The sequence below is a fragment of the Sapajus apella genome, unplaced genomic scaffold, assembly GCF_009761245.1.
Source record: "Sapajus apella isolate SASKATOON/1434 unplaced genomic scaffold, GSC_monkey_1.0 scaffold26, whole genome shotgun sequence".
Classification (NCBI taxonomy): domain Eukaryota; kingdom Metazoa; phylum Chordata; class Mammalia; order Primates; family Cebidae; genus Sapajus; species Sapajus apella.
Genome location: NW_022436966.1, coordinates 4,806,086 through 4,833,712, shown reverse-complemented (window position 1 = coordinate 4,833,712; position 27,627 = coordinate 4,806,086). Strand labels below are relative to the sequence as shown.

General features: G+C 43.1%; 1 protein-coding gene across 4 annotated transcripts in view; it reads left to right on the top strand.

The window, feature by feature from the left end:
- The window catches only part of ARHGAP25 (Rho GTPase activating protein 25), an 86,526-nt gene extending 70,570 nt beyond the window's left edge, over positions 1-15,956 (top strand). For all 4 annotated transcript variants that reach the window (XM_032291888.1, XM_032291887.1, XM_032291886.1 and 1 more), the window contains 6 exons: positions 910-1,042; positions 3,972-4,045; positions 5,636-5,757; positions 6,893-7,089; positions 10,389-10,921; positions 13,862-15,956. In XM_032291888.1, coding sequence (XP_032147779.1) covers positions 910-1,042; positions 3,972-4,045; positions 5,636-5,757; positions 6,893-7,089; positions 10,389-10,921; positions 13,862-14,072 — 1,270 coding nt within the window. In that variant the 3' untranslated portion in view covers positions 14,073-15,956. The remainder of the gene's footprint in view (positions 1-909; positions 1,043-3,971; positions 4,046-5,635; positions 5,758-6,892; positions 7,090-10,388; positions 10,922-13,861) is intronic.
- The last annotated feature ends 11,671 nt before the right edge of the window (positions 15,957-27,627 follow it).

Below are 27,627 nucleotides of genomic sequence, written 5' to 3'. Positions count from 1 at the left end.
AAGTAGAGGCAGTGGGACAGATCTGACTCCTGGCCCGTACTTGTGAAGCCCTCCTATAGATGGAGAAGCTGAACTGAAGAGCAGTGCTTCTTTCAGTCAATCAGGCCCATGGTGAGGCCTCCTCTCCTCATGTTCCAGGCTGACACACATGCTGCCTGCCTCATGCCCTAACCCCTTACCACTTTTCAGAGCTCATTTCAGGTGCTCTTTCATCTGAGAAGTCACTTATGTGTTCCCATCTCTGCCTTGGGTGTTCTTTTTCCATGCTTCCATAGGATCCTGAATCCTGGGCTTCCCATAACATAGCATTAGCCACACAGTATTGTAATGCTCGAGTCCCCATAGCTCTGTGGCTCAATGGGGCCAGGGCTCCTGCGTGTCCCTTGGATTGGTTACTGAAATCCCAGTGTGTGACAAGTATCTTGCACCTGGCAGGTTTTCTCAATGCTTATTGATTGATTGCATTAATTAATCTCAGCACTATTTTAGGCGCTCTGGAAGATTAAAGAGATGAATGGACCAAGGATATAAAAGAGTTAACACATACAAAATTATAGACTAATTAGACAATGCTAACTGTGAGGCGCTAAATAAGTTGAAGAAAGAAGAATGCAATAAAGACTAAAATCATTAAGGAAGGTTTAGTAAAAATGTAGACCTTGAACTCACCTTTGAGGTAGTTGGGTGGAAGGGACAGAGGAAAATGTATTCGGGATTTTTGTTCCAGAAGGGTGAATTAGCAAAAATGTTTTGCTCTGATTCTTCTTTATCAGACTCTACTCCTCTGCAGAATTCCCCTTTGTAATTTATGGTTCTAGTCACTGAATCACCAGGATGGAAGTGAGGAACATCGTAATGTTTTTTTTTTTTTTAAAAGGGGTTTAAAAGAAGTTGGTTTTTTTCTTTCAGAGACACAGATGTGCACACTGTGGCTTCCCTGTTAAAGCTCTACCTCCGAGACCTCCCAGAGCCCGTGATTCCCTGGAGCCAGTATGAAGGGTTCCTGCTCTGTGGGCAGCTCACGAATGCGGATGAGGCAAAGGTTTGCATCTTCTTAGAGTTAGTTGTCCTGCTTTAGAAGCAAGTGATTGGTTTTCTGGACAAGATTCCACTAGGCAACAGTGGGTCAAGGGGCCCATACTTTTTGGTAAGATAGTCAAAATGAAACTTCCTCAGCAACAAAAGGCATATGAACTCAATCATAGTGACTGGCAAACCACAGCCTTCATGAGATGTAATAATCCAATAAAGAATCGGCCCATAATCAAATACCACTGGGTCATATTAAAAGTAGTAAGAAAAGGAGGATACATCAAAGGAGGGTTTCAAGCACTATGACCCTGCTGAGACTTGCTGGGACACAAGGACAGGCTGGAAGGCAAGTGTGAGGTCACATAGTTCAAGCTCTACAGCAGCTGTGAGTGTCAGGCGTGGTCGATCAAAGAATGCATGTGCTAGGGAGAAGCAGGACAGGGAAGTTTTTTTGATTGTCATTCTTTTCGGCCACAGCTGCCTGTAGGTTCTGTAATCACCATCTGCAGCATCATGCTTGTGAGAGTGTACAAGTTGACCAGCAGGATTTCTGATCCTGAATAAATTATTTCTAGAAAAGCCTTATAGTCAACAATGACCACACTATAGTCATGTTACTATAATGAGCCAGCCAACCAACCAACGAAGGAAACTGATGAAACCCAACCAACAACAGCAATTCTTGATGATTTTTAAACAAGATTTTCAAATTCAAGTGATCCAAGAAGAAGTTTATGTCACACTGTTGATATGAGGGTTTAACCTCTTTAAGTAGGTTGGTTTATATCAATGACTATGTTAAAAGCCCTCTCTGGCAAAATGGTGCACAGAAAAATCTATAATGAAGACCTAGATTTAACTTTGATTTTGCCATTAGACAAATTATGCATCTTTTATAAGACTCAGTTTATTTACTTAGACCAATAGAACTTTCTATGGTAATGGAACTTTATATATATCTGCACCATTCAATATGGTAACCACAAGCCACACATGGCTTTTGGGCATCTAAAATGTGGCTAGTGCACCTGAGAAGAAGCCAAATTCCTAATTTTATTTGATTTTGATTTAGTTAAATTTAAGTAGCTACCTGTGGCAAATAACTCCTCCATTGGACAGCACAAACTTAAATAATTTTCATAATATCAGCTATGCCTAGGATTGCTTTGAGGACCCAGGGATATGATAATGGTGGGTGGCTTAAAAATGTTTTCAACATAAGGGGAGGTTTATTATCTTCCATGCTTCAGAATTTGTTAGATAGTCTGCTCCATAGAATATATTCACTTAAAATGAATGAAGAAATAGCACCCTAGCCTTGTAAGAAAACACGGTTGTAAGAACTTCCATCGCTGACAGATGGTGCGGGGAGCATCATGATTTGAATAGGTCCTGACATAAAAGAAAAGCTGACTTTATATTTCAAAATTAAGAAAGGAAGAGAACAATCATGATACGGCTAACCTGATAACAGGTTTTGTGGCTCTTCTCCAAACAAAAATTAGGTTGCATGATCTGAAGGGTGATATTTTGTGCATAACTTACGAACTTTATTGGGGGAGGGAGAAGGGGATATGAAAAATCTTAACTTATACTGGTATATCTGCTCACCATTGTGAAAGTAATAACATTGTGTGGAATAAGGTTTAAAAGGCAGCTAAAAAGGTAAATGTTTCAGATGGTGTCTCATCCCTGGGTTCTGGGGAAAGTAAAGGAGGCACCTATGTACTGTTCTGACAATAAGATTCCCACCCCCGCACTCACTTGACACCTGCTTCTCCCAGCTTTTCTCAATCTCAGCGTCTTTGAGAATTTCCACCTCTGTGGCAATGCATGTCTACACACAGGGACTAAGGTCCTTCTCACTGGTGAAAACATGGCAGAGGTGGCAGCTGGGAGGGGTGAATGTGTAGCAACCTTTGCAAAGAATTTACTTGACTCAGCTGAAGGAGGGATCTCAGCATGAAGCTGATGCTGCGCTAAGAAGGTCTACATCTACAGGAGGTGCCACCCATGGGCCGACAAGGCTGGAGGGTGTGTTTTCCACAGGAGAGCTGCTCAGGTTTGAGGAGTGCCTGCATGCCGCATGGGAATTGTGTACCCTCTTTTTGTTTTATTTTGTTTTTGAGTCGGAGTTTTGCTTTTTCGTCCAGGCTGGCGTGCAGTGGCTTGATCTCAGTTCACTGCAACCTCCGCCTTCTGGTTTCAAGCGAATCTCCTGCCTCAGCCTCCCGAGTAGCTGGGATTCTAGGTGCCCACCACCACACTCAGCTAGTGAATCGTGTACTCTCACAAGCACCATGTTGCATATGGTGATTACAGACACTGTAGGCAACTGTGGTTGAAAATACAGAAAAGCTCCCTTCCCTCGTCTCTCTGGCACATGCATTCCTTGTAGACATTGCCTGACATCCACAGCCATCCACTGCGGAGCGTGAACAGTCTCACCTTGCACCACCCTCCAGCATCTTCTGCCTGTCTGTCTCCCAGCAGGTCTCAGCTAGGCCATAGTGCTTGAAATCCTTCTCAGAAGTATCCTCCTTTTCTCACCAGTCTTAAAGTAATTCTGAGATATCTTATTATGGTCTTTTTCTTTATTGAGTTGTTACATCTCAAGCATTCATTAAGCAAACAATTATCGTATGAGTTGTTAAACAGTCCTTCCTTAGAGTAGCTCAGGGTCAAGGGTAGGGTGCAGTGGCATAATCACATATAAATAAAAAGCACACATGACAAAAACTATGAACCTTTTTTTTGAAATTTTATGAGAATTTAGAGCTATTTTCATTTTTTTTAATCCGTAAAACTACAGGGACAGGAATGACTGCCAAAGTGTCGTTTCTGCACAGATACAGCAATTCTGTTCCAGGGTCTTCTTGCTGGCACGTGGGCAGGGTCATTTACTGGTAAATGATTTGCTTGTGTAAATCTCTTCCCAGGCTCAGCAGGAGTTGATGAAGCAGCTCTCCATCCTTCCTCGTGACAACTATAGTCTCCTGAGCTATATCTGCAGGTGAGAGGCCCATGGTATCAACTCTACGGTTTTCAACCCCATCAGAAAGAAGCTCCTAGTTAGAAAAGGAGGGACTACCTCTGTGAACACAGAGATTCTGGTCCAGCACTTTGGAGTATCAGCTCCATTCACATAACACTAAAGTAGCTTCCTATATAATTTCAAGGATTCTGAAAACCTGGTTGACCCAAAAAATGAACATGCTCCCCACTTTAGGCCTGCCTCAGCACTGCCCAGGGTCCTGGGACATGCAAGAGAACCCAGAATCCTTATAATGTTTCCAGGATGATCTCCCATCTTCGTGACTGTGAGCCATAGCTTAGTGCCGGGGAGACATTCATTCTGGGTCACCCTGGTTATTCTCCTTCAGCCCTTTCTGGAGACCGGCCGTGCATCATCCCTGTGGCAACTCTAGCTGTGGATTGATCCAGATCTGGCTGGGCTGGGAAGTAGGATCTTCATTCCAGACAGACCTGAATTATGTCTTTTATTTTTTTTTTTAAATAATTTATTCTAGTTCCTAGATTATAAAAGTCATACTTGCTTGACTTGGGAACCAGGAAGATATAGCGAATGGTAAATGAGAAATAAAAAGAACCCACAATCCCCTCACCTAGCAATAAGTACTATTAACACTTGCGTTTTTCCTTCTGGGTGTTTCCTCTTCATGATAGATCTTTTCATACCTCAGTATAAATGTAGGGGAACAGTATTTTATAGTAAATCAAAATTATACCATATATATCTTTTATATATGTGTATGTATATATATGTGTATGTGTGTGTGTGTATATATACATATATATATATATATATATATATGATTGTATCCTGCTTTTTTGGTTTGATTTTTTACTATGAGCATTTCCACATGTCACAAAATTAGATCATAAATAACTTTATAGTATTTCATAATGTTTCATTATTTGGACACATCACCATTTATTTAATAATAGCTCTGTATTTGAAATTTTGTTGCTTCATTCTATAAATTTTTAAATGGTTCTTAGAGTATTTAGAAATTCCCTATTTTTACAGTGAATCTAAGAGCTTTGTTCCTCAAAGGGGTAGAATTTTAGTAAAAATTCAGTGTTATGGAGCACCTGCTGAGAATTAGCAATGTTTGTGCTCTAATCAGAGGATGAGAGCAAGGAGGCACCATGGATTCCCCAGACCTGAGACATTCTTACTAATAAAGTTTTTCTCTTTGGAGACTTTGGTGGGATGGGTGCTGACAGCTGGGATATAAGCCTATCAAGGCAAGACGTGAATGTGGTCAGATGTCCATTTCACCTTTTCTAGTCCACTCCGAGCTCCTGACATGGCTCTTACCTCCTGCTTATGTGATTCCTCCCAACTCCCCAATACCGTATCTCAGCAGCTGGGCAGGACCCTCCTGGTTCCTCTTCCTTCCTTGGTCTTGGATCTTTCAGGATGAGTCAAAATTCTTGTGGGCAGAGCAGGCTGGTCTCATTCCTGAGACTAGGAGGAAAGCATTGAGATACATCCTGGAGTTCTCACTGGAACCATATGGTTCTTCTTCCTGGCTACTTCCTGCTTTCTACCATGGGATTTCTTGGCTGCCTCCAGGTTCCTACATGAAATACAGCTGAACTGTGCTGTTAATAAGATGAGTGTGGACAACCTGGCTACTGTGATTGGTGTGAATCTCATCAGGTCGAAGGTTGAAGACCCTGCTGTGATCATGAGAGGTATGGCTGGTCCCGTAATGAAAGCAGGTGCACAGGAAGTAACAAATAAAGCACTCACCCTGATATTTGTGCACTGCTCTGAAGTTTGTCAAGCATTTTCAGCTGGTTGTCTTTCTCATCTGAATCATGCAGTAGCTTTGTGAGGTAGGCAGGGCAGGAATTGTGTCCATTTTCCAGATCACAACAAAAGACAGGTCAAGCGTTTGCCCAATGGTCCTAGAGTACAGTAGGCTAGCACAAAAATAGCTAGCTAGTATTTCTTAGTCTTTCATTACTTTTAAACACCCTTAGCCAGATCAAGCAAGCAGGTTTCATTGTATTTATTTATTTACTGAGATGGAGCCTCATTCTGTTGCTGAGGCTGAAGTGCAGTGGTGTGACCTTAGCTCACTGCAACCTCCATCTCCTGGGTTCAAGTGATTCTCCTGCCTCAGCCTCCTGAGTAGTTGGGACTACAGGCACACACCCCCACACCTGGATAATCTTTGTAATTTTAATAGTGGCAGGGTTTCACCATGTTGGCCAGGCTAGTCTCGAACTCCTGACCTGAAGTGATCTTCCTGCCTCAGCCTCCCAAAGTGCTGGGATTACAGACATGAGCCACCATGCCCCGCCAGGTTTTATTTTATAAGCCAGCTCACAAAAAGGCTGCTTATGAAACTGTGCTGGGCAGGCTTCTGAGGTTGTGTCTTGGTTCAATGAACAAAAGTCCTGGCATAGAGTACTGATATCTGCCATGGATGTGGGCCAGGGGCAGTAAGCCTGGCACATATTTGCTGTGTGTCTGATAAGAAACCAGATGTCATATTGAGGACCACATCATGAGAGAAAGCTGTTTTCATTTTTCTTCTATTTTATTGCCTACTTTCCTGATCAAAAACTAATCCAGTGGACTATTGGCTCCCCCTAAAACAGCTCCCTCTTTCATTCTACTCCCATATCCTTTTATTCCATCCCTTTCAACATAATTTCCAACTCCAAGCAATTAAAAAGGGTCTTTTGAGAAGGAGAATGAGGCCCTTCTGGGCCATGTAGTTGTAGGACTGAGTCTGGGGACATCCACAAGTGAAGATCCTTGAGGACTGACTACCTGCCTCCTACACTACTCTACATATCTTTTTCTTCTTTCTTTCAGGGACTCCTCAGATCCAAAGAGTGATGACTATGATGATCAGAGATCATGCAGTCCTTTTCCCCAAGTCCAAGGATGTACCCCTGTCACCCCCTGCACAGAAAAATGACCCCAAGAAAGCTCCAGTGGCCCGAAGCTCTGTGGGCTGGGATGCCACTGAAGACCCCCGAATTTCTAGGACAGACAGCTTCAGTAGCATGGTAAGGTGCAGAGAACCGTCTGCTTTCATTGGGTTCTTCCTTTAGTCCAGGCAACTCCATGTAAGGCCTGCTCTGGGGTCGCAATTTGGGGAGTTTTAGATGATGCAGTGGCAGTGGGCACAACTGATACAGACTCATCTGAACATACCTTGAAAGCCTGGCCTCTTTCCAAATCTAGTTTCTTTTTTCTTTTTTTCTTTCTTTTTTGAGATGGAGTATCACTCTGTCACCCAGGCTGGAGTATAATGGCACAATCTTGGCTCACTGCAACCTCTACCTCCCAGGTTCAAGTGACTCTCCTGCCTCAGCCTCCTGAGTAGTTGGGACTACAGGCACACACCACCACATCCAGCTAATTTTTTGTATTTATAGTAGAAACAGGGTTTCACCACGTTAGCCAGGATGGTCTCGATCTCCTGACCTTGTGATCTGCCTGTCTCAGCCTCCCAAAGTGCTGGAATTACAGGCATGAGCCATCATGCCTGTCCTCCAAATCTAGTTTCTATTGGCATTCTTGAGGGGGGTGAGTGACAAGTGTGCCAATTGCCCAGTGACTGAGCAATGAGAGTCCTCACTGAAGCCTACTCTAAAAGAGAGACTCAAATGAAACCCAGAGAAATTCAATGGAAAAAATGTATACCACATTGTAAATGTTTTTATGAGAATTGTTGAAAATCCTGGGTGAACGTCCAGAGAAAACTGGTTTCCTGCTAACCCATGAAACGTGATTCCTTTCTCAGAGTATGTGATGTGTTTGTGTAATATTTCTCATTCCTCGATAAGCTGTCTCAGCCGTGTCAGCCCCCACGTTTGTGCTGAAGGGTTGAAACTCACGTTCCCAGTGTCCACAAGCTCTGCTGACTCTGAAATGTAGACTATGTGAGGGCAATCATTTACAAAGGTCAAATATTTTTATATATTTATAGGAACAAATATTTTTACAAAGAACATGTGAACTTTATATAATAGCTTGATCTTTATGTGTGGCCAAAAAAATGGATTTAAGATTTCTAGTTGATCAGATGATTCAAGTTACCTGCAGTACTGTTAATTCTGAAGATTTTTTTAAAAGGCAGGTAATGAGTAGTGGTTGTGATTTTTCTTAGGGTAGGTATTTCTGGATGCAATGCATTTTACTAACACTCTAAAACTAAAATAAAATTTTAAAATGCTCATGCTTCATGTAACAAGATCATCCTACAGTCCTTGAGAATAGCCATTATTGTACTCATTTAACAGATTTCTGCCGTTTATTGATTTCTGTGGGCAGGAACTATGCTCAAAAATTTATACTGTTCACTTCTAGAGTCCTCATATTACATAACACTGTAGGGTAGAATTTATCATTCGTATTGTGTTATTGAGGAGCAGAAACTCAGAGAGGCTGAGCAGCTGGCCCAACACAGAAGCACTAACTTGTTATAGAGGAGGACTCAGATTCAGTTCTTCCTTCAGGACCCAGGTGCTTCTAACTCCAGGTGGGGTTTCTGAAGCAAATGATTGGCTACCAAGGTCAAAGGGAGGGCTCGAACCCAATTGTCTGATTTTATGTTTAGGTCTCACTTGATCTTAGCCAAGAGGAGCTAAGAAGCAATTGATTTTATGTTTAAGTATCATATTCTCTCTACTTTTTCTTAATGATTTCATTTAAAAATATATAATATATGCACATGGTTCAAATAATCAAAAAGATAGAAAAAAGTATACATTGAGAAGTTGTACTCCCTCCCATATTCTCACCCACCCCAACTCTCATTGCCTTCATTTAGCCTTCATAGTTTCTTATCCGTCATTGTTCATTTTTGAAAATACAAGAAAACATGAGTGTAATTTACCTCCTTTTTTACACAAAATGTAGTATAATTCTCTCTCTCCCTCTACAGTCACATACATACACACACATACACTCTCACATATAACTTTGTATCTTTGTACTTAGCAGTGTATCCTGGAGACTTTTTCATGTCAATACCCAGATAACTACCTCATATGACCTCATCTTTTCAGGAGGTATACAGTGTTCCATTCTGTAGTTGTACCAGTCCCTATAGATAAACAGACTGCCTTCAGTTCTTTTTTTTTTTGAGACAAGGTCTCACTTTATCGCCTAAGCTGGAGTGCAGTGGTGTGATCACAGCTCACTGCAGCCTAGACCTCCTGCTGAAGCGATTCTATGGCCTCAGCCTCCCAAGTATCTGGGACTATGGGTGCATACTACCATGCTGAGCTAAATTTTTGGCGTATTTTTTGTAGAGACAAGGTTTCACCATGTTGCCCAGGCTGGCCTCGAACTCCAGAGCTCAAGCAATCTACCCTCCTCGGCCTCCCAAAGTGCTGGGATTGTAGGCATCAGCCACTGCACCCAGCCTTTCAGTTCTTTAGACTACAAATCAAGCTGTAATAAATAACCTTGACCAGACCTCCTTTTGTACTCAGGTAGATGTATTTCTCACATAAATTTTCAGAAGTGGGCTTGATGGGTCAGAGAGTAAATCGATTTGATTGTGTGATTTTAAAATAAATTATCAGAGTTTGTATCATTTTATACTTCCAGAAGCAATGCATGAAAGAACTGTTTTCCTACACTTTCACCAGCAGAAGAGCATGTTGTCAAATTTTGGGAGTTTGCTCATGTGATAAGTGAGAACTGGCCTTTCAGGAGTTTTAATTTTAATTTGAGTTTCTCGTATTATGAGAGAAGCTGAACATCTTTTCTTACGTACAAGGGCCAGTTTCATTTTTTCCACCGTGAGCTGCCTGATCTTGTCCTTTGACCATAATTATATTGGTTTTTAATCTTTTTCTTCTCAATATTTATGAACTTTATCTATTAAGGAGAGTAACCAGTTGTCTGATATGCATTGCAAATATTTTTTGCCAGTTATTTGCTTTTTTAGTTTGGTATGCGGTGATTTGTTTCTTTGTTTTATTTTTGTTCTTTTTAATTTTTTAGGTCATAGAAATCAAAAGGTCAAATTTATCAAACTTTTATGGCTTCTGGGTTTTCAGTCATATTTACAAAGACCACCCATTCTAAGATTACCCAACGATCCCACTTTAGGATTTTTTAACCACAAACACTTGATCTTGGTGAGCACTTCATCTCTAGAACATGGTTTCTTTAGTTCAGTATTGTTTTGGAAAAAATGCCAATGCAGATAATCAATTAATGTGATATATTAAGAGTTTCATCGGTATGCTACCAGGAAACATTTGTTTTGGGGTCTCTAATCCTTCTTAGGAGCATGACACACAGAGGTGAAAACCCCATGTGACATCCATGGCCATTTCTTTTCTAGACAAGCGACTCTGACACAACCAGTCCCACCGGACAGCAGCCGAGTGATGGGTTTCTGGAGGACAGCAGCAAAGCACCCAGGGAGAAGCCAGGAGATTGGAAGATGCAGTCTCGAAAAAGGACTCAGACACTCCCTAACCGGAAATGTTTCTTGACATCAGCTTTTCAAGGTGCCAACAGCAGCAAAATGGAGATCTTTAAAAATGAGTTCTGGTCACCTTCTTCAGAGGCAAAGGCAGGGGAAGGGCACAGGAGAACGATGTCTCAAGACTTGCGCCAACTTTCTGACTCCCAGCGGACTTCTACCTATGATAACGTCCCTTCCCTGCCAGGGTCCCCTGGGGAGGAAGCCAATGCACTCTCTTCCCAAGCCTGTGACTCCAAGGGAGATACTCTTGCCAGTCCAAACTCTGAAACTGGGCCTGGAAAAAAGAACTCTGGAGAAGAGGAACTTGATTCTTTGCAGAGGACAGTCCGGGACTTACAAAAGGAAATAGAAACACAGAAGCAAATGTATGAGGAACAGATTAAAAAGTAAGTCACAGACAGAGGGACACTGGGCGGCACTTGACTTCCATCTTTAGAGACAAGAGGGATTGTTCTCATCCACCAGAGAAGTCACATCACAGAACTTCCATTTTGGAAAGACAGTAGTCTATAACAGGCCTAGGAAAGAAAGAGTAAAGGGAACAATGAGACGACTAAATAGGTGAACACTCTAAACTTTAGGCTAGATTTGGGAAATGTAAATATCTAGCTTAAGTAACCTAATCAACAGTTTCCAAACAGTGAGTGGTTCTTTAAGAATCAAGATGCTTTAACTAATTTAAAGAAACTTAAAAAAAATTTTTTTTATGTTAAGGTCATTAATTGATTCTGCAAACATTCCTCAAGCCCCTCATCTGTGCAAGACACATTCCTGTTGCTAGGGAATAGCACTGAACGAAAGAGACAAAAGTCCCTGTACTTTCAGAACTTTTTTCTAGTGGGAACAGATGGACAATATAAATATATAATGAAATATATGTTATGTCAGCTGATGGCAAGTGCTATGGAGAAAAATTAAGTGGGTCAGAAGGTTGGAAATTTCAAGGAATGGGTTCCAGTGTAAAATGAGTTCTGGTCAGGGAAGGGGGTCAGGGAAGGCCTCCCTGAGAAAGGCAGCAGGTAAGTAAAGGCCTGAAGGAGATGAGGAGTGACTCAGGTGCATAGATGGGAGATGATCATGGCTGGTGCTGAGGCCGTGAGAAAGGAGCGGGCCCCCATGGTTCCACCCACGAAGAGTGGAAGCTGCCTGGGGCTAGGGAGAATGATTAGAAGGAGATGAGGGTGGAGAAGTACAGGAGGCCAGGACGCAGTAGGGGTTTGTCAGCCACTGGAAAGCCTGAGTAAGACAGAAGTTTCTGGGTGGTTTCAACCTGGTTTATTCTTCACCGGGTCTCTGGCTTCCCACTGAGCACCAGCTGCAGGGGGGCAAACAGAAATGGGAGGCCAGTTAGGCAGCTGTTGCCACTGTCACATGCAAATTCCCAAGATCCATGCACACAATTTGTTCTCATGGGTAGGTAAAGTATTTTCTTGAAATCTTTTTCACACTACTGATTGGCCGGCAAATTTGTTTTCAGGAAAGAAAACCTTGATCTAGCTGTGCCCATATCAGCACTAGTCATGAGGCAGTGAAATGTGAATTAGTGGGCTCTTAGATTTATGGATATGTCTTAGTCCAGCAGATTCAGGTATCTGAAGGGAAGGCTGCTGTGAACCCTCATTTACTGTTCCACATAGAAAGCTGCCATCTAGAAGCAAAATGTAGTTTGTTTGTCTAAGAACCTGAAACCAATCTTTTGTAGAATTAAAGATTTCTGTGACATCTTGGCAGGGATCAAAGCAGTCCCAGAGAAGTCTCACACTTCTCTGATACCCTGTTGAAGATACTCAGACATGATGGCAAGTGCTGTGGAGAAAAATAAAGTGGGTATCTTCAACGGGTTAGGAAAAGAACTGGCTGTCACAGAGGCAGCCAGTTTCCTGCCCCGTTGAAGACATGCGTATCTTCAACAAGGTAGGAAAAGAACTGGCTGCCACAGAGGTGGCTGCTCCTCCTGAATGGAACAGAGTCTTCTGAATCCAGCTGTCGGGGAAGCCTCCCATCCCAGACTTCTGAGCCTACACAGACAGGGCCTAGCACAATGCCTTACATGGAATTTCTTCCAGAGCCAGAGGGGTACAGAAAACTTGGAGGAAAAAAGTAGGTTTGTAATGAGAGGGCCAAAGAAATGAGACCAATTTAGCTTTAAGAAGAGGGCTGGCCGTGGTGGCTCAGGCCTGTAATCCCAGCACTTTGGGAGGCCGAGGGGGGCGGATCACGAGGTCAAGAGATCGAGACCATCCTGGCCAACGTGGTGAAACCACGTCTCTACTGAAAATACAAAAATTAGCTGGGCGTGGTGGCGTGTGCTTGTAGTCCCAGCTACTCGGGAGGCTGAGGCAGGAGAATTGCTTGAATCCAGGAGGTGGAGGTTGCAGTGAGCTGAGATTGTGCCACTGCACTCCAGCCTAGTGCCTGGTGAGAGAGTGAGACTCTGTCTCAAAAAAAAAGTAGAAGAGATAGGCAGGGGTAGGCAAAGTTCTGAAGATGGATTTTTACCCACAGAATAGGCCAAGGCCTTTGAAGATAGAACCCAAGCTATGGGCTCACATGGGGGCTCAAGTCTCCCTTGTACAAATGGGTAGGCCGCTGGGGGAAAAGGGAGGCACACTCTACAGAATGAAATTCTGAAACAAATTTTCAATCACACAATCGGCATATGTACACTCATTCCTAAGGGTCAATTCAGCACAGTCTGGTGGGGGGGCACCTGGCACTACACTAGGATTTTGGCCAATACCAATGAAAATCCTGGCAATGCAGGAATCCCACAGATTTTTCACCTGGCATGGAATTCAGAAATGAGGGTGAGACTGCCAGGACCACTGCTCCCACAAGGGCAGGTCCCTCTGTTTCTCCAAATCTTGGTCCTCAGGAAATCCTTAATAAGAGAGGGTGCCAGTCTATGCTCTCCATTGACACAGGATGAGGAGGCACTCATGAGCACAGTGGTGTGAGAAATCTGAAATATGGATGGGGCTTCCAGGACTGATACAAGGTGCTGTGGGAGTGAATATATAGATCTATTAGAGCTGGTCTCTTCTTTCAAAGACTTTGTTACCTGGTAGAAGATACAAAACAAAATGACATTAAAAAAAGCAGAATAATGTCACAAGGTAATGTTAAATGACAAAGTAGGGGCTCACAAGTGCTGTGGGAATTCAGGTTTCCTGGGACGTCTTCATGTGGGAAGAGGGACATATCAGAGGTTGGATAAGGATCTTATGATTTGAAAAGGAAGATGAGCAGAAGGTTGTGAGCAAGGGTGAAGGAAGAGCCTAGAATGAATGCCATATTCTGTCATTCTTTTCTTCCCTTCCCTGTAGCCTTGAGAAGGAGAATTATGAAGTTTGGGCTAAGGTGGTGAGGCTCAATGAAGAACTGGAGAAGGAAAAGAAGAAGTTTGCAGCCTTAGAGATCAGCCTCCGCAACGTGGAGCGCTCCCGGGAAGATGTGGAGAAGAGGAACAAGGCCTTGGAAGAAGAAGTCAAGGAATTTGTCAAATCCATGGAGGAACCCAAGACCGAGGAGGCTTAAGGGTCGCAAGAGTACTGCAAGAACAGCCTGAGAGAGACCCAACTCTGACTCCTGTCTCAGTGCTACCTGATGACGGGAAACAAAATTACTCTCTAAGAGGGAAAGGACATTTTGAAGGAGACATCAACTTTCCCCATAAATAAAAGAATGGAGTTTGCAGGAAGGGGAGGGTGAGCAGAGATGTGTGTGGACATCTCTGACCGTCCATTGCTGTGTTCAAATGGATCATGTTATTTCACTCTGGTCTCAGGCATGACCATGTCCAGCGAAGACGTTTGAAGCAGGTCACATCTCAGGACCCAGGCAACAGACTGGCTGCAGCACCGGCTAGCTGAGGTGTGATTAATTCTTTGTTTTTTGTATGGAACAGCTCCCTTGCCAGACAGCCTCAGGGCATCTCTGAGACACAGGGGCAGAAAATGACATTCAGCTTTTGACTCCTCATCTATGTAGTGCTGTGTTGTTGGGGGCTGCATCTGCTGAAGCCAGAACCCCATTCGGCTATCCCACCATGATGCCCATTCTCCAGGGATTCTCCAACTTATTATTATTATTAGACTAAACCAGGACAAGCAACAAACTGTATTTATAAAAGCAAAATTGATGAGAAAATTATGTTAGAATAAAGCAAAAAAAAAAAAAGCAAGGCTATTGCTAATCCACACAGCACTTTTGTGAGAATTAGCAAAAGACACCCCTTCCTTGGGGCAGATGGGTTGGTCAACAGGGCATGGGCTGGATTTCAGTCCTGACTTGTCTTTCAGGGACAGGTGTTTCTGTACTTCCTGAGCCCCCTTTTTTTCTGTATTTCACAAAATTATTGTGGGAACTATATGAGAAGATGTAATCTAGTCCCTACTTGCCTTTTAATTGTCTATGGATGGCCTGGGAACAAAGGATTCCTACTATGATATGACCTCTTTATAGGTTTGTTGTGGGTTTAAATAGTAATTGTCATGATAGTAGTTTCTTTTTTCCTACTTCACCAAAATGCAAGTGATTTTACCCTTTAAAGGGGCAGCAGGCACTAGACCATAGGTGGGAGAGGGGCTTTCCCAATGGACAGCTGATTCTTCCCCTTCTATGTCAAGCCAGCCTGGCAGAGGCCCTGGTCAGACCCCAAACCTCTAGGTAGGTTGGTTGAGTCTTTTTTTTGTTGTTACCATTCTAATTCGATGGTCTCCAAGCTCTTTTGACTGGGTACCTCATCAACAGAAAATGTTTGAGCATACATCCCCCAATATATTTATTTATTTATTTATAAATTATATACATGTACTGCTATAGTACTCCACATTTATATTATAAAACACAGAACAGTAACTGAATAATGATGAGATAAAAACAAAGATTGATAGATGTTCCCAAGTTTGAATAATGATGGGATGAAAACAAAGATTGATAGATGTTCCCAAGTGCGCTGTCAGCTCTGGAGACACCGACCCAGTTCCCCAGCAAGTATTACCTGTACCAAATTCATATCATTCATCCTATTGCTCCCACAAATGTGCTTGAACTCTTGAAGCCCTGTGGCTTCAGTAGTGGTTTGGAATCTATGGTTACCATAGTGAGAGTTTAGCCTTCCCCAGCACATGGGCCTCCTCTGTCATTCCTTTTTCTCTCTCTCTTCTTCATTCTAGTTAGTCTTTCCTTCCTGTGGGCATGACTTATTACCAACAGAGTGAAGTGGACAGGAGCGTCAGTGTTTCTTGGTCCTGCTACTCAGGCCCTGCTCCACCAACACCACAGCCCCTTTGAGGACCAGATTGATGGAGAGGGAGGGTGACTCTTAACAGCATTCCCGCCTAGGCCTGCTTGCAGAAGATTGAGGGGAAATTAATCTGAATATTCATAAGAAAAGCAATAAAATACTTGGTTTCCTAAGTTTTCAGTGTTTTTAAATTACAGAATAGCAAACATGGAAACACTTACTGACCACCTGATTTATGTTGGTGAGTGCCTGCATTTCTGCAAGGCACACATCCTTGTGTTCTCCCACGGATTCCTCACACTGACTCTTTGGGGGCTTAAACAGAGTTGAACAAGGAAGTGGCTGCTGTCACAGTTTCCAAAGGAAACATTTGTCTGAAGGTACAAAGAGGAGGTTCTCAAGTCTGTTTTGAGGTCCCTGTCATTGGGCCTTGCTGGGTCCAGGAGCCAGAGCTCAGGCTGAGTGGGAACCTTTGGATCCCAACTACCTTCTGGTTTGCCAGTGTCTCTCATTCTATTTTTTTCCACCAGTATTGTGAGAAAACAGAGCAGCTGTTGGCCTTGGAAGCACTGCAAGTGTCAGTCCCTCTTCACAATCAAGAGAAGAGTCTGGCTCGCTTAAGTTGCCACTAGTTGCTCCTGTGCCACCTTGCATACAAGGAGAACACAAGAAACAGGGTTTTCCTAGGACCCTGGGACCTTATGAGTCCAAGAGTCACATGAATCCCTTCATCCTGCTGGGAAAGGCAGAAAGGAGGGAGCCCCTGAGGGCCAGAAAAGAAGATCTGGGATCTGATGGCACTGTTTTAATGCCCTCAGAAGGCATGCATGTGATCGCATGACAGGGTAGCTCCAGGCCTTATCTGGACCAAAGGACCAGGTTCTAGAAGGCAAAACCTGGAGACTGACCTGTGTCGGGTATGCTATTGGACTCTGCAGCTCCTACCTATATTTCCATGGACAGAGCTCTATCAAATCTGCCTTTTTCCCAGCCACACCCTTACCTCTAAGTTACCCACTCTCCTCTCTGCTCATGGGATAAGAACCTAGAAAGGTCTTCAAAGTGCATTTGAAAACCCCTTGCCCTCTTCCCTCCCAAACTCCTTTTCTGTCAGAGCCTCAAGCCTGCCCCTTATCAGGGCACTCTTAAGTTTGGGGTAGATATGATGATTTTCCAGTAAGACTATACACTGGATAGGACAATTCGTACTAGAGGATTGGCTGGGATGATTCCCTTCCAGGGGGTTCTGGTCAGGGTCTGTAGTCTGGAGAGACTATGTGCAGCACTCCTAGTGCAGAGACAGCTGCATAGGATGTAAACTAAAAACATGATGTTGTTTTGACCAACTTCCTAAAACTGTTCAAAGGCCTGTCCCCCCAGAAAAGAATGAAGCAGAAGACTCCCAGGCTGCTCAAGGCTGCTGAGAGGGCGAGGCCAGAGAACACAGTGGCACAGCAACTGCTGGCTGGATTCCACGGGCTCTGGACCAGAAGATGCATGTACACGAGCGAACGCCCTGTAAACTTCCACATTCCACCACTTCCTTTGCAGATAGCAGCAGTGGTCAGGTCACGTGCTAGCCGGAGAGCAGAGAAAACACTTGGAGGCTGTTCCTGCAATTAAATGTTCCTGCATTTACAAGAATCACACAAAACCCTTCATCCTGCCAGAGAAGGCTCGGAGGGAGGTCCTGAGGGTGGAGTTCTAGCTACTGCTCAGAAACTCAGGCTGGCATCTGGCCAGCAGCAGAGAGGCTGGAGCCAGGGGGCTTGTGGCTCAGATGATGTCCCAGGGCAACTGGGAATAAGCAAAGAATATCAACACAGCTGTGTAACTGTAACTTCTATTTTTTCTGATGCTGGAAACGCTCTTAGAATCATAGGGTAACACAACTGGAAAACAATCCGATTATATTTAATTCAACCTATTTACTTCATGGACAGGGGAACCAAGGCCCAGTCACACAAAATAAATGGCCAGTGCTCATGCAGAAATTAGAAAGAGGATTGAAGGAGGTGATTTTTGAAGGCTCCTCTAATCCCTGATTCAGTGATTCTTGTGATTCTTGCGATTCTTGCCTTCTCTCCAAGGGTTGTTTCCCCTAAACTGCAACCATGGTGTGAACCCTGCTGAACATCTGTTGCTGAGTGCTTCCAAAATACAGAGCACTTCCTCAGCTCATGATTATAACCAAGACCCACTTAATATGATGCCAGCTTTTCACCTACTGTGTATTCCCAATACTATTGTAAAACACGGGTTCTCAGTCTTGGTGGCACAAGAGAATTACCTTAGGAACTTTTACAAAAAATTCTGATGTTCAGAACTTACTTCATATCAATTGAATCAGAATCTTTGGGATGGGGCCTAAAAACTGGCATTTAAAATAAAAATTTCCAGTTGATTCTAATATGCAACCAGGATGGTTAAACAGTTTTAAAACTGCTAAGTTTGGTGTTAGTCGTCACTAATGATAATATTATTATCGTCTTTATATTATTTATCTACCTGCTCCCCTTTCCCATCTCCAGTTAACACTGCTACATTCTCTGATTTACAGGCTGGTTTTCATGTGTTTATTCATCTAGGATAAGACATGATTAAGAGATACAGAATGGATTTATGTTATATACCCATTTTATGGATGGCGAAAGTGAGCCCAAAGATGTTTTTTAAAAATCAGCATAACGGTAGCTTAGTATGAACAAATCCAAGGGTTTTGAAAATTCCTTATTGTATGGGAGCACTGTTTACTTGCTTTAAGGGTTGACTCTAGACACAGGCAAAGAAGATAAGCACTTGAAGGCCTGATTTTAAAAGTACCGAGAATAGCTCTGATGAAAGTCATCTCCCTTTCAGACTCACATTAGATTGAGAGGTCCCTACCAGTACCCTTTGGAATATTAACCACAAATGTGATATTTCTGGAAGATTCCACGAAGCCTCCACTAATCATTAGTATCGTCTTTATATTAGTTATCTGATTCTTAGAAGAGAACTGTGTAATGAAGGAATGAGAGCCTGGCCAGATAAGTTGTGCTGTGGGTGGAGGAACAGATCAAGAATATGGATGTCACCTAAAAGTATTGTACTGTGGAGCCCTAGCCGCCTGAGATGGGGTGAAGGTGCAAAAATCAGGCCTGAAGAGGGGAAAGGGGGACTCATCAGCAGGGTGGATGGAGAAATGGTTTACCCCTACGCACACCTGATACCTGCTCAAAGTTGGCATTCTGCCTCATTCCTTCTCTCTGTTCTCCGCTTTATTGATGTCCTGTCAGTCCGGCTGAGGCCAGCCCATGCTAAACATCACCCTGGGTCATGAGTCCTTGGTCAGCATCAGTAGCAACATCATGACAGTAATTACCAATAATAAGCAACAAATACCATTTATTAATACTTTCTGGCAAGCACTATACCCATGTCATTTCCTTTAAATCTCAAATCAACTCTTCTGATTGCAATCAAACCTCTTTTACTCATGTGGCATAGCTAGGAACTGAAGTGTATGTACAGCCTGCACAAGGCTACATTATCTTTGTCTTCACCTAGAGAAGGAGTGCAGCATAGAAAAGGACTACTTGGCAGAGATGGACTAAAGCAACATTTGCAAAGACTTTTTCTTTAAAAAAGAGAAGAATGGCAGGGGTTCTGGAAAGAACCACTAACTGTGCCTTGTCTGACTCAGCATCAAGATGGAAAAATATCTAGAGGCTGTTGCCTTCCTCACAGCCCAAGTCAAATCCACCTGCTTGCTCTGAGGATGGCTGGGAGGCCACACATCACCACGTCCTTTCCTGGAGTCAATTTGGGGTTCCATGTCATTGGCTCTGCCTTTGAAAGAACTCTGGGAATGGGGTTGTCTTGGAGTCCCTGGTTCCATGTGGCTAAGGAGTGAGCCTCTCATATCTCCATGCTGAATTTCCTCACTCATTCTCAACCCTCCTTTCCATTTCAAGAAACATTTTCTGTTCCCACAAGCCTGGGTGGGCCCTCAAGTGGAGCATATTGGGTAAGTTTGAAGGAGTACTGCCAGTGAGACCTTCAAGAGACCCCGTGTGAATGGGCTGGTATTGGTGGGAAGAAACAGGGTCATGCATTTCCCATCCCTTACTCCTCATAAGATGTGTCATCAGCTAAATATAGACTCTGGCCCTGTGGAAGTTTACAAGCTCAGACAGCCTATCCTGACTGGGGGCTCACAGCTTCTGAGAGAAGGGCACTGGGATGTCTTCAGCCCATTTCCCATAGTCTGACTGTTTCCAAAACACTTCTCGTGGGTCAGCGAGCACAGGAAGTATTGCCATGTGACCACTTTGGAAACAACACTCACCTAATGATGCACTAACATGGACTTTCCCTCTGCTTTTTACGTTTGATCATTGTTGACACTTTGGCGAGGATACAAAGCCCTGTTTCTTTTAGAAGTAGCACCTTCCCTGGGTGTGAAAGACAGGTTTCCCTGTCCGTCTTCTTTTAGGGAAAGAGCTGGACGAGTACATGACCCAGCTTAGCTGGTCTGGGGCTGAACACAGACACAATCATGAGAAGTTGAACTGAGTCACCAGGAAGCAGGTGGTTGGGATTAGGTACTGTGTCTATTTCAGGGCTAAATATTGCCTTTAGTGAAAAACCATACCCAATCAGAAAAAGCCAACACCACGCTCTGCAATACTAAGTTGACTCATCTGTTGAAATGCTGGTTATTAAGCAAAACTAATACCCTCAGAATTCCAGATTTCACTTCCAAGTTTCTTACATGGGATTTCATAGTATCAGGCCCAAAAATGTGTACATCAATGGTTTGGTTCGCTGTATATGCTACTTACTTACTCAAGCAGTCACTCTGGTGTGTTCTCATGGCTCTTGTGAAAGTATTAGAATTCAGTTCCCAAAGAATTTGAGGGCTACTGGAGAAAAAAAATACATGGAAATCATATGGCATCCAGCAGTTGCCATGCCCATCTTGAGATAGTTGATCTCTAGATAATCTTGGCAGTTGTGTTGTCAATGATGTCTTTACTTAGTACAACTGGATTGCACTCGAGTTATAGCAAAATGTTACAACACTGGTTCTTCCTGCCATGGTTAATGGCATTTTAGAAGAGCTATGATTGACTAAAGCCATCTTTTTAAAAAAATGCAAATATTGAGTGGTTTCAATTCCCTAAGCATGGTGTTTTCTGCTTTACCTGCAATGTCTTAATTAATTTTCACAGAAAACTATGAGGTAATGGCTAGTATCATCCCCATTTTACAGATGAGGAAACTGAGGCTTAGAGAGGCTAAATAATCTGCTCAGGCTCACAGCTCATGTCCTATTTCTAAGAGACATTTGTTTTCATTCTAATACTTTTGAAATTCAGTGTGTATTTTACAGTTGATTGGTGCATTTAAAATGGAACCTCTTACAAATTGGTGGTTACTTAGAACTGAGAAAATATAAGTGACAGAAGCAAGCACTAAAATCATGTTTACCTGGTTCTAGTACTGGATTGTATAAGCACAAAGGAAACACTCAATCCATCTAAGTCATGACCATAAAAGTAATAACTAGCCTACATTTGTATTGAAGATTATGGCTCATATTCTTCCTACCTATTTGATACTATTTACTGTATTAGAACAATCAACTGGTTTGGTCGGTTCAATTAGATTGATCTATCTATTCTTTGTAGAGTATCATCAGTTAAACCTTCTAACTTCTGGGCCACCCCACCCAGTATGAGCCATGAGATATGGCTCATATTCTTCCTACCTATTTGATACTATTTATTCTTTTAGAACAATTGACTGGTTTGGTAGTTTCAATTTGATCTATTTATTCTTTGTAGAGTATCATCAGTTAAAACCTTTTTTGCTGAGAAAACTTCAGGCTGTTCATTTCTCTAGTGAGAGTTGTTTCAAAACACATTTAAACAGTCAAGAGCCCAGGCATGGGTATGGTCACAGGCAGGAGGGTCTGAGGCTCCCTGAAGTTTGAGTGCTCAGCGCCATGGCTCCTGCCATCCTTCCAAGGAGACAGCAGCCAAGGCAGTTGGGGAGAGATGCTCCATCCATGATTTAGGTAATGACAGCATGTCTCTAACTCGAGATTAAGTTTCTGCCCTCTGAAGATCTCAGTGTAATTCATTACAGAGTTGCTTCCCAAAGCTTCTCCTTGGAAGGCTTTTCTTTACATGATACCCTCTTTGAACAATGGATTCTATCATCAAATAAGTTTATAAAACCCTCTTCCCCCTCAAAGATTCAGAAGTCAGGGCAATCACGTGATATTTGGAGTCTAGTTCATAAGTCAATAAGATGAAAATCCCTTGTGGTCAGAATTATCCTTGAAAATCACCAGAAATTCTTTATAAGCGCCCCAATTTATAGCTTTATGTGTACACCCTGGTCAGTAAGGTGTAAGTGTAGTTATAAAGCACTATAAATTATGAGACTAAGAATACAGACCACTAGGGTTGCTATTTTCTTTCCCTGGCATCCTCATTTAAATTGTTATTTTTATTTTTCATCTAGTGTATAGTTTGATTCATGGAATTTAACTGCATATATTAAATTAAAAGTAATAATGATGATAATACTAATAGTAATCATCACTGACATTTCTTGGGGGCTGCCTTTTGCCTGCCATACTGCTCTAAGTGCTTTATTTGTATGAACTGAGTTAATCTGAACAAAAATTTCAGGTCCAGATACTATATTCCCTTTTTACAACAAAGTCACTTGCTTCTGCCTTTGACAACACAATGACTCTGCAAACTGTCCTGCACCCGGAGGAAATGTTTTTCTGAAAGCTTCTGCACTAGGGCAAATTTAGGGCAAAGTTAACACTTCAAAAAAAATCTCCAGTAATTGAGTAAATTGCTCATCTGACAAATTGGCTTTTTGGCAAATTAGTCTGCTTGCACATATTAATAGCCAAGCTCGGCCAACTTGAAATATGGAGATTTACTGGAAATCACAGTGAAGTGAAGAGAGAGGCAAGAGGAGAATTGAAATTCCCACCTGGCAGTAAAAGAGCGTTATGTTGAGGGTACCAGGCAAGGCAGAGGCACTTCCTGAACCACTCAACTGAAGGGCACAGCCAGCAGTGAGGTGTGGTGGCCCAGAGGTTAGAAATCCCACAGGAGGAATCAGAGGGAAGCTGGAGGCAGAGGGAACTCCATGGGATGAGGGCCTCTAGATCCCAGGTACTGTTGTATGGCTGGGGCCAAAAAGCTGCTCCTGCCAGGCCCTGTGGCTCACACTTGTAATCCCAGAACTTTGGGAGTCCAAGGTGGGCAGATCACTTGAAGTCAGGAGCTTGAGACCAGCCTGGCCAACATGGTAAAACCCCATCTCTGCTAAAAATACGAAAATTCGCTGAGCATCTGTAATCCCAACTACTCAGGAGGCTGAGACAGAAGAATCACTTCAACCGGGGAGGCGAAGGTTGCAGTGAACCAAGGTCTTGCCACTGAACTCCAGCCTAGGTGACAAAGTGAGACTCTGTCTCAAAAAAAAAGAAACAAAGCAGCTCCAGGCCAGCCTGCACGGTCTTCTTGAAGCCTTGCACCCTGACGGTTCAGCCAGGGAAAGGGGGCCTTTTCTTCCCTACCAAGACACAGTCAGCTTCCTAAGCCTGCAAGGTTACATCAGTCCAGAGTAGACACTGTTTTCAGCTCACACCAAGGAGCCATAGAGGCAGCTGAATGACTCTCCAAGACATGGTCTCAGTAGAGATGACAGTGTAGCACCCTGACAATAAGGAAGTGTAGGTGTGCCACAGTTGTTAGTGGAACCTAAGTAAAAACCAGAGACAGAGGAGTTTAGCTCCCCAGAGATTTCTTTTTGTTGTTGTTGTTAATTTTTATTTTTATTATACTTTAAGTTCTGGGGTACATGTGCAGAATGTGAAGGTTTGTTACATAGGTATACACATGCCTTGGTGGTTTGCTGCATCCATTCCCCCCGTCATCTACATTAGATATTTCTCCTAATGTTATACCTCCCCAATACCCCCACTCCCTGTTATCCCTTCCCTAGCCCCCCCAACCCCTGACAGGCCCCAGTGTGTGATGTTCCCCTCCCTGTGTCCATGTGTTCTTATTGCTCAACATCCACTTATGAGTGAGAACCTGCAGTGTTTGGTTTTCTGTTCTTGTGTCAGTTTGCTGAGAATGATGGTTTCCAGCTTCATCCATGTCCCTGCAAAGGACATGAACTCATCCTTTTTATGGCTGCATAGTATTCCATAGTGTATATGTGCCACATTTTCTTTATCCAGTCTATCTTTGATGGGCATTTCAGTTCATTCCAAATCTTTGCTATTGTAAACAGTACCACAGTAAACATATGTGTGCATGTGTCTTTATGATAGAATGCTTTGTAATCCTTTGGGTATATATCCAATAGTGGGATTGCTGGGTCAAATGGTATTTCCATTTCTAGATCCTTGAGGAATGGCCACACTGTCTTCCACAATGGTTGAACTAGTTTACACTCCCATCAACAGTGTAAAAGCGTTTCTATTTCTCCATATCCTCTCCAGCATCTATTGTCTCCTGATTTTTTAATGATCACCATTCTAACTGGCATGAGATGGTGTCTCAATGTGGTTTTGATTTGCGTTTCTGTAGTGGCCAGTGATAATCTCAGCTCCCCAGAGATTTCTAAGAACCCCACCTAAAGAAGCTGTTTATTAGTAAATGAAACTATTATTGTTGTTATTATTACTAATAGCAGATGGGAAGATCTTTTTGTACATAAAGAAGTCAATACCGGAAAAATTTAGTAGTTGACAGATTCAGCAGGCTGCAAATTTAGGTCAGACTTCCAATTCTAAAATGACTTCCTTTGTCTAGCCTAAGCAGAGGGTGGTGCTGGTTAAGTCTGAACACAGTATTGCCTTGTGAGGAGTGTTCCAAACTTTTGTCTACTTCCATATTCATCTAATAGAACTACCATGCTACTCTCTGCCTTATAAGCCTTTGCCTGCCAACAATACAAACTCAGATACCTTCCCTGAGTGTGGCGGGCACTTACAGAATGGTCAGTCCGGGTTCCTTTAGTGAAACGTACCATGTGCACATCTACATACACCCTTTGCCCTTGCGCTACCATGGGAGCTGCTTTGTCCACTCAGCCCCAGATTTGTTTTCTTTCCTTGGGAACCCAGGACAAATGCCATGACAATACTGTTGCAGGAGCCAGCAGTCAGCTGCTTAATGTTGCCTCTTCTGTACACATCTTTGTGCCATTCTTTGGCTAGCAGTGTTGGTGTTAGTCAGGGTCATCCTATGAGACATCACATTCTTCACCTGTCAACTGTGGTAGTGGGGAGGCCTGGCCTGCTCACTGCACAAGAGGTCTTTAGGACAAAATACGTTACTATGGATGAAAGGGCCACATCAGGGGTGTCCAATCTTTTGGCTTCCCTGGCATTCGTTAGAAAAGAAGAATTGTCTTGAGTCACAAATAAAATACACTACCACTAACAATAGCTGATGAGAAAAAAAAATCACAAAAAAAAACTCATAATGTTACAAACTTGTGTTGGGTCATCTTCAAAGCCGTCCTGGGCTGTAGGCGGCCTGACGGCTGCAGGATAGGCAAGCTTGGGCTACATGGTACCAGTGTTAGCATGAGGATGAGCGTATATTGCACTTCATAACCCCCAGAATAAGGGTTCTCCTTCAAGCAGGCTTTCTGACCATTTTTCCTGGTGACATGCTACTCCAACAGTGAGAGACCTGCCACCAGGCAAAGTGGAAATTCTTCCCAGCTCCTCTGGGGAATGAGGCTTGAGGATGAAGGTTCATGCCACAGTGAGATCCTCTGTGCCTCTGGCATAGACTGAGAAAATGGGCTGTGATCGCACATAAAGCCACTACGGGAAGTCTCAGGTCCTTGACCCAATGTGCACATTCTGAGCTTCTGGTGCAACAATGAGCTGACACAAATCGTGGCGACCTGAGGACCCCGACCTTCCGTTTTGCCTTTCAGGACCCCTGTTCACACCAGCACTTGTTTTGGAGGAAGCACCTGGAGGAGATGCAGAGTCTAGATGTGCGCCCTCTGCCGGCAGCCTACTGCACCAGGACAGAGGCGTGGAATGGCCTTTAACACGTTTGGAAAGTAGCCTTCACTTAAAAAAAACAACTTCCTCCAAAATGTTCGTTAATGGCTCTTTAACAGCTGTTGTTTCAAAACAGTTCAAGGTGGTAAACAATTAATATTTACATAAAGACTCTGGAGTAGGAATTATCTGAGTTGGAAATCCAGTTCTACTCTATTGGCATCATGTTGCATTCTGTATCACCATTAAAATTGTCAGAAAAACTCTCAACCTTGGTAGATTTGTTTTCTAAGACTGCTATAATGAAGTATCACAGGTTCAGTGGCTTGAGAAATAGAAATTTATTTCCTTGCAATTCTGGGGCTGGGAGTCTGAGCTCAGGGTGTTGGCAGGATTGATTTCTTCTGAGGCCTCTCTCCTTGACTTGAAGAATCATAGTCGACACCTCCCTGTGTGTTCACATGGTCATCCCACTGTGTACATCTGAATCCCAGTCTCTTCTTATAAGAGCACCAGCCATATTGGATTGGGGCCTGCTAATAAGATCATGACCACATTTTACCTTAATTATCTTGGAAGGCTCTATGTCTAAATATAATCACATTCTGAGGTATTGGGGGTTAGGACTTCAACATATGAATTTTGGAGTAACACAATTGAGCCCATAACTGTAACCTTTTTAAGACCGTCACTTATTTCTCTAGCGAAAAGGCAAAACTTTCAGAATCTTTTAGAATCTCCCCTGCAGATGAGTAAACATCTTAATGTCTTCATAACTAGAAACCACAAGTGGTTGTTTCATTTTGTTTTAAATGTTCTGTCATAGAAGATAAGACCAGAATTCTAAAGTCTTGCTAACCCATGGACGTCATGATGAAGGTCCTGGATCAGGGTCAGTAAACCTGGCTTTTCATTATAATTTTTAATTATGAGATTATTTATTCAACTATTATTATTCACAGTATATTTGTATTAGTTTGGTGTGATGAGGCAGTATTAACTTGACCCAGAAGCCCTGAATGCCTGATTCTATACTCATCCAGCTATTACTATGATGGGTTTGCAGAAATATGCCAGACAAGCATATTCCTTTTTGCTGAAATGATTTTGCTCCCAACAACAGTTGGGAGCAAAATTCTCCCAGGACCCGCACTGGACCTCGAGGGATCTAGCACAGGGGCCCATTGCACCTGGGCTGCGGGTGGACCTGCAGCCTACGCTCCAGGAAGGCTGAGCAGCTTCTCCAACCCCTTCATGCTGGGGTCCCCCAATCTCACCATTCTGACACTAAGGAAACATCACTGAGGACAGGAAGAGAAGAACATACTTTTCTTAATCCTTGCTGTAGTGCTTTTCTAAGCTGCTCACTCAAGACCTACCCAGACTTCCTACCCAGCTTTAAACTTCCCTCCTGCTAACTGAGGCTTTGGGGGCCAAGAACGAAAAGATGTTTCTAAGGCCTGGAGGCATCCATGGCTCCCTGCAAGTCCATGGAAAATTTCCAATTTGTAGAAATGCCCCCCAGTGTGGAGACAGCTGGTATACCATAAGCCTGGCTGTTGGTCCAGTATGTAGAAGGGAAGAAACAAATCAAAAGGCAGGAGATGTTGGTGGCCCACTCCCTGCCACTAGTGGGAGCTCTAGGTTCATCCCACTCCATCAACCCAAGAATGGGGTAGAGCACAAGGTAAGGATGGAGCCTGACACTAGGGGAGGAGAGACTAAGGTCAAAACTCTCCCCTGCAACATTATCTTTCCAGAGTCCTGTTACTCCACACAGCTAGTTT